Consider the following 7756-nt stretch of genomic DNA (forward strand, 5'->3'; position numbering starts at 1 on the left):
CTCCATCGGTGCGCTCCCCGCCATTCTCTTTGTTGCCTTCACCTGCCGCACCTGGGAGGAAAGGGGCAAGAATGGAGATTACAGGGAACCTATCTTTTTCCTTAAATTGTAGGCACTTGCCAAATCTTAATTTCTATACAATGTAATCTCTCGAGCCCATGCTTGTATCATGTAACCTTTGTACTTGCATCAGCATATTAATGAAAAAGTCTAGCCCTGCCGGTAACTCGTGCATGTGTATGTTCGTGCGGAGGCGAAATGCCTTCTTAGTGTAAATAAACGAGTCCATCCGGCAAGCCACCTTGTCGGCGCCCCTTACGCCTACCGGAGAATCACATATGTCGGGTTACAGACAAAGGGCCCAGCCCCCCGTCCACCTCTTTTTGACAAGGGTCACCACGACCATTCTGACCGAAGCAACATTCGAGTCAGAAATGGGAGCCCCCGAATCTTTAAAGACGAGTGGCGAGGTTTTCTAATGCACAAGTCACAGGTTACGAATACGAATGGGAAAGAGGTAAACTTTATCTGTTTGGTTTACCGGGGATCGCCACGCTGGGCGGTCTTCTCGACTTCTTGCGGGAGCCAGGTCCTCGGCCGGATCGCGCATCTTCGCCGTGACTGGAGAGAAGTGAGGACAAAAGTAGGGAACCTCGGTGGTTCACTAACATTTACTGGAACCAAAAAGCAGTAGAGTACTCTGGACAAGCATGCATATACGTATATACACAAACATGGAAATCGACGGAAAACTATACATACTAAGGGATTCCTCTTCCCTGACTGTGCACAGGGTCTGCGCCTGGCTCCGTACATAGGGTTACATGCTTCGGCGGCAAGGCTAGTACGAAATAGGGGTTGCCGGGGCTCCCGGCAATGGCGCCTTAGGGGTAAAACTTGCGAAGATGTTCAATATTCCAAGAGTTGCTCACCGGAATGCCATGTTTGATCTCCAGGTGGACTGCGCTAGGCCTGGTGACTCATATTACCCGATAAGGGCCTTCCCACTTCGGCATCAACTTGTTTGGATTCTTGGGGGATTGGATCCGCCGAAGAACAAGGCCGCCTTCCTCAAGGCTTCGGGCGTGAACCTTGCGGCTATGATAGTGGCGCAAGGCTTGATGATATCGAGCGGCTCGCACAGTAGCCCAAAGACGATCTTCCTCAAGGAGCGTCGCATCATCTTGGCACAACTGCTCTTGCTCAAGCTCATCGTAAGCAAGCACTCGAGGTGACCCGTATATGAGTTCAGTGGGGAGAATTGCTTCTGCCACGTATACCAGGGCAAAGGGTGTCTGGCCAGTGGCTCGATTTGGTGTCGTCCTGATTAACCAAAGAACCGTTGGTAACTCATCAATCCAACGCCTTCCGCAATTTTGCAGCTTGTCAAAAGTCCTGGTCTTGAGGCCCAGCAGCACTTCCGCATTCGCCCTCTCAGCTTGGCCATTACTTCTGGGATGGGCAACAGAAGCAAAATAGACCTTGCTGCTGAGGTCTTGAATGTACTACATGAAGGTGTGACTCATGAACTGTGTGCCGTTGTCGGTGATGACTCTGTTCGACACACCGAAACGATAGAGTAGTCCCTTGAAGAACTTGATGGCTGACTGTGTTGTTACCTTTCTCACTGGCTCCACTTCTGGCCACTTTGTGAACTTGTCGATTGTGACGTACAAGTACTCAAAGCCCCCGGCAGCATGGGGAAAGGGCCCAGTATATGTCGAGCTTCTTGACCGAAAATGGCCAGGAAATAGGGATTGTCTGAAGAGCTTGGGCGGGTTGATGAAGCTTCTTTGAATGGAACTGGCATGCTTCACACTTGGTTACTAGCGCAGTTGCATCCTGGAGGGCGGTGGGCCAGAAAAAACCTTGCCGGAACGCTTTGCCGGCAAGAGCCCTTGACCCTATGTGGGAGCCACACATGCCTCCATGTATCTCTGCCAACAGCCTCAGTCCGTCCTCTCGAGGAATGCACTTCAATTTCACACCATTCAGTCTTCTCCTATAGAGGGCATCATCCACGAACTGGTACATGCTAGACCGACGGGCTATTTTCTCTACGTCTTCTTGCTCCTCGGGAAGCTCTCCTGTTTGGAGGAAACAGACGGTGGGCTATGCCCATGCCGGAGCCTGGGGCTCGACGGCAAGGACTAAAGGCTCATCTTCGACCGTAAGGGCAGCGACTTCTATGGCCGGGGCGTGAGGCCTTGCCGAGGGTTGCTGCCCTCCGGGAAGTTTGGGACTCCCGGCAACGTCCTTGCCGGTGGCTCCTAGGAGCTCAGTGGGAAAGTACTTGTCGGGGCCCGCCTTCCTTCATTTGTTCTGTCCTGCTGATGGTTCAACGGATGGGTGAGTTAGCTGAAGCACAAAGGTACCTGGTTCCACAGGCAACTTGAGGGCAGCATGCTTTGACAGGTCGTCGGCAATGCCGTTCTCCGCTCGGGGAACATGCTTTGCATGCAATCCATCAAAGCGCTCTTCCAACTTCCTCACTTCATCCACATAGGCCTCCATCAATGGGCTCTGGTAGTCCTTGTTTACTTGCTTGACAACGAGTTGTGAATCACCTCTGACGATGAGCTTTCTGATCCCAAGGTATGCCGTGATCCTGAGACCGGCCAACAACCCCTCGTACACCACCGTGTTGTTCGTCGATTTTTCCTGGGGAAAGTGCATCTGGATTACGTACTTGACGTGCTCTCCGATGGGCGCGACGAGCAATATGACAACACCAGCACCTTGGAGTGAGAAAGCTCCATCAAAGTACATAATCCACTCACTGCTCGTTTCCTTGCCGGGAAGGGTGGTCTCTTGAATCTCCTCATCGGGCGTTGCGGTCCATTCTACTATGATCTCTGCCAGGGCTTGGCTCTTGATTGTTGAAGTACTTTCAAACTTGAGGCCAAAACTCGACAGCTCCAACACCCACTCCACAATCCTCCCAGTCGCATCTGGGTTGTGCAAGATTCGTTGCAATGGGAGGCGTGTGATGATGGTGATTTCATGTGCTTGGAAATAGTGGTGCAGCTTTCTCGAGGACATGAGGTGGCTGAAAAGTAACTTCTGCATACCAGAATATCTTGACCTAGCCCCCTGCAAGAGGGAACTGACAAAATAGACCGGGTGTTGCACCATCTTCTTCTTCTGTCCTACTTTTTCTCATCTGCTCAGACTCCGCCTTGTCGGGATCGGGTCTTGCCGGGGTTCTGTCTTGCCGCCGTCAGACCCTGCCGGGGATGGCCCCGGCCAGCGACCCGATGGCTCTGCTGCTACTGCTGCCTCTTCCTCGTGTTCTCTCTGTGCCACCAGTGCGGCACTGACCACTTGATTCGTTGCTGCCAAGTATAGTAGCAATGACTCTTGCGGCTTGGGCGCGACTAGTATCGGCGTGGAGGAGAGATACCCCTTCAAATTTTGTAGTGCGTCCTCTACCTCTGGAGTCCACTTTATTGGACCCGCCTTTTTCAAAACTTTGAAAAGGGGGAGGGCGCACTCAGCAGATTTGGAGATGAATCTACTCATGGCGGCAACGCAGCCGGCGAGCCTATGGACGTCTTTGACCCGCTTTGGTGCCTCAATCTGCTCAATCGCATTGATCTTGTCGGGATTTGCTTCAATTCCGCGCTGAGACACAAAGAACCCAAGAAGTTTGCCGGACGGGACACCGAATGCGCACTTCTCTAGGTTGAGCTTGAGGTTGATCTTACGCAGATTTGCAAATGTTCCTTCTAGGTCTTATACGAGTGTGGCCCTGTCCTTGGTTTTGACCACTATATCATCCATATAGGCTTCCATATTTCTATGTAGTTGGGGCTCAAAACCAATTTGGACCGCTCGGGAAAATGTCGAACCGGCGCTCTTCAACCCGAAAGGCATCCATACAAAACAGTACGTACCACATGGGGTGATGAACGTAGTCTTCTCTTCGTCTTCTTTCATCATGAAGATTTGGTTTTATCCTGAATAGGCGTCGAGGAACGACAGCAGGTCACACCCGGCAGTGGAGTCTACAATCTGGTCAATGCATGGCAAAGGGAAAGGATCCTTCGGACAAGCTTTATTGATATTTGTGTAATCAATACACAACCTCCACTTCCCATTTGCCTTACGCACCACCACCGGATTGGCCAACCACGTGGGGTGGAGTACTCCTCTAACTAGGCATGCTGCCTCCAACTTCCTCATCTCTTCTACGATGAACTCTTGTCGCTCCAAAGCTTGCTTCCTAACCTTTTGCTTGACGGGCCGCGCATGAGTACAGACAGCAAGATGGTGCTCAATCACCTCCCTGGGAACGTCGGGGATGTTGGATGCTTGCCAGGAAAACACATCGACATTCGCCCGTAGGAAGGCGACGAGTGCGCTTTCCTATTTGCTGTCAAGGGCGGAGCTTATGGTGAAAGCTCCGCCCGTGCCGTCCTCCTTGACGAACACCTTGTTGGTCTCTGCTGGTGCAGCTTTGGACTTCTTGCTCTTGCCAGCGGAGCTCTCTGGCACGTTCTCAACGGGAGCGCAGCACACCGGAGAGGTGGGCTTGCCGGAGTGGGTGCAAGAGGTCTCGTCGGAAGAGGTCTTGCCGGAAGGGGCCTTGCCGGCCTTCTTCTTCCCTAGAGCTTCAGTGGCAGGGGCAAGTGTCTTCGCGGCAGTTGCTGCAACTGCCTCTCGGTAGAGTTGATCAGCGCAGATGAGTGCATCTTTCTTGTCAGAAGGGATGGTGATGATGGGTAGCGGGCCTCCATCTTTAACGTGTTGTAGGCATAGTGGGACGCCACCATGAACTTGGCCAGTGCTGGGCGGCCAAGGATCCCATTGTATGGCAAGGGGATCTCGGTGACATCGAAGACGATCTTTTCCATCCTATAGTTCAGCTCGCCTCCAAACGTAACGGGCAGCATGATTTTACCTTTAGGCTGGCTCCTTCCCGGGTTGACCCCTTGAAACGTGCCCGTCTCTTCGAGGTCTCTATGAGGAATCTGCAGCTTCTTGATCACAGCAGGTGAGATCAAATTCAGACTGGCCCCACCGTCAACCAACACTTTCGTCACCTTGAGGTTGCATATCATTGGCGAGACCAACAACAGCAAACACCCGACCGCAGTTGTGCGATCAGGGTGATCCTCGGTGTCGAAAATGATGGCCGTGCGGGACCACTTTAGGGGCTTCTGGGCACCAAACGACGGCTCTGCCACGGCTGAAGGAAATATGCCCTCGAGGCAATAATAAAGCTGTTATTTATATTTCCTTATATCATGATAAATGTTTATTATTCATGTTACAATTGTATTAACCAGAAACTTAGTACATGTGTGAATACATAGACAAACAGAGTGTCACTAGTTTGCCTCTACTAGACTAGCTCATTGAATCAATGATGGTTATGTTTCCTAACCATATACATGAGTTGTCATTTGATTAACAAGATCACATCAATAGAGAATGATGTGATTGACTTGACCCATCCGTTATCTTAGCACGATGATCGCTTAGTATTTTGCTATTTCTTTCTCCATAACTTATACATGTTCCTATGACTATGAGATCATGCAACTCCCAAATACCGGAGGAACACTTTGTGTGCTACCAAATGTCACAATGTAATTGGATGATTATAAAGGTGCTCTACAGGTGTCTCCAATGGTGTTTGTTGAGTTGGCGTGGATCGAGATTAGGATTTGTCACTCTGAGTATCGAAGAGGTATCTCTGGGCCCTCTCGGTAATGCACATCACTATAAGCCTTGCAAGCATTTTGAGTAATGAGTTAGTTGCGGCATGATGCATTACGGAATGAGTAAAGAGACTTGCCGGTAACGATATTGAACTAGGTATTGAGATACCGACGATCGAATCTCCGGCAAGTAACATACCGATGACAAAGGGAACAACGTATGTTGTTATGCGGTTTAACCGACAAAGATCTTCGTACAATATGTAGGAACCAATATGAGCATCCAGGTTCCGCTATTGTTTATTGACCGGAAGTGAGTCTCGGTCATGTCTACATAGTTCTCGAACCCATAGGGTCCGCACGCTTAACGTTCGGTGACGATCGATATTATGTGTTTATGTGTTTTGATGAACCGAAGGTTGTTCGGAGTCCCGGATGTGATCACGGGCATGACGAGGAGTCTCGAAATGGTCGAGACATAAACATAGATATATTGGAAGCCTATATTTGGACATCGGAATGGTTCTGAGTGGTTCGGGCATTTTTCCGGAGTACCGGGAGGTTACCGGAACCCCCGGGAGAAGTTATGGGCCATATGGGCCATATGAAGGAAGCACACCAGCGCACAAGGGGCTGGTGCGCCACCCTTAGGTAGGAGGCCGAATTGGAATAGGTTTGGGGGGCGGCCCCCCTTTCCTTCTCTCCTACTCCTCCTTCCCTTCCTCTCCTACTCCAACTATGGAAGGGGGGAATGAGTAGGACTCCCCTTGGGCGCGCCATAGAGAGGGCCGGGCCCTCCCCTCCTCCACTCCTTTATATACGGTGGAGGGGGCACCCCATGGAAACACAAGTTTATCATTGATCTTTTAGCCGTGTGCGGTGCCCCCGTCCACCATAATCCACCTCGGTAATATCATAGCGGTGCTTAGGCGAAGCCCTGTTTCGGTAGCAACATCATCACCGTCATCACGCCGTCGTGCTGACGAAGCTCTACTGGATCATGACTTCGCAGGACGTCACCGAGCTAAACATGTGCAGATCGTGGAGGTGTCGTATCTTGGGTACTAGATCGGTCGATCATGAAGACGTACGACTATATCAACCGCGCTGTCATAACGCTTCCACTTACAGTCTACGAGGGTACGTAGACGATACTCTCCCCTCTCATTGCTATGCATCACCATGATCTTGCGTGTGCGTAGGAATTTTTTTGAAATTACCGCGTTCCCCAATAGTGGCATCCGAGCCAGGTTTATGCATAGATGTTATATGCACGAGTAGAACACAAAGGAGTTATGGGCGTGGGTATATACATATTGCTTGCAATCACTAGTTGATTCTTGATTCAGCGACATTGTTGGATGAAGCGGCCCAGACCGACATTACGCATACGCTTACGCGAGATTGGTTCTACCGACGTGCTTCGCACACAGGTGGCCAGTGGGTGTCTGTTTTCCAGCTTTAGTTGAATCGGATTCAATGAAAAGGGTTCTTTTTGAATATAAAAAACAATCACTATACCGCGTTGTGGTTTTTGATGCGTAGGTAAGAACGGTTTTTACTTAGCCCGTAGCAGCCACGTAAAACTTGCAACGACAAAGTAGAGAGCGTCTAACTTGTTTTTGCAGGGCATGTTGTGATGTGATATGGTCAAGACATGATGCTAAATTTTATTGCATGAGATGATCATGTTTTGTAACTCAGTTATCAGCAACTGGCAGGAGCCATGTGGTTGTCGCTTTATTGTATGAAATGCAATCGCCATGTAATTGCTTTACTTTATCACTAAGCGGTAGCAATAGTCGTAGAAGAAATAGTTGGCGAGAAGACAACGATGCTTCGATGGAGATCAAGGTGTCAAGCCAGTGACGATGGTGATCATGATGATGCTTTGCAGATGGAGATCAAAGGCACAAGATGATGATGGCCATATCATATAACATATATTGATTGCATGTGATGTTTATCCTTTTTGCATGTTATTTTGCTTTGTTCGACGGTAGCATTATAAGATGATCTCTCACTAAATTTCAAGGTATAAGTGTTCTCCCTGAGTATGCACCATTGCTACAGTTCGTCGTGCCGAGAAA

General features: G+C 49.9%; 1 protein-coding gene across 1 annotated transcript; it reads right to left on the reverse strand.

Annotated features, from left to right (window-relative positions):
• Nucleotides 1-2313: 2313 nt before the first annotated feature.
• LOC147965033 (uncharacterized) lies at nt 2314-3069 on the reverse strand. The gene has a single exon (XM_087530255.1). The coding sequence runs from the start codon at nt 3067-3069 to the stop codon at nt 2314-2316; it is 756 nt and encodes a 251-aa protein (XP_087386381.1).
• Nucleotides 3070-7756: the final 4687 nt, after the last annotated feature.

Source organism: Triticum urartu, chromosome 6A (assembly GCF_056163025.1).
Source record: "Triticum urartu cultivar PI428250 chromosome 6A, HENAU_Tu73, whole genome shotgun sequence".
Lineage (NCBI taxonomy): Eukaryota > Viridiplantae > Streptophyta > Magnoliopsida > Poales > Poaceae > Triticum > Triticum urartu.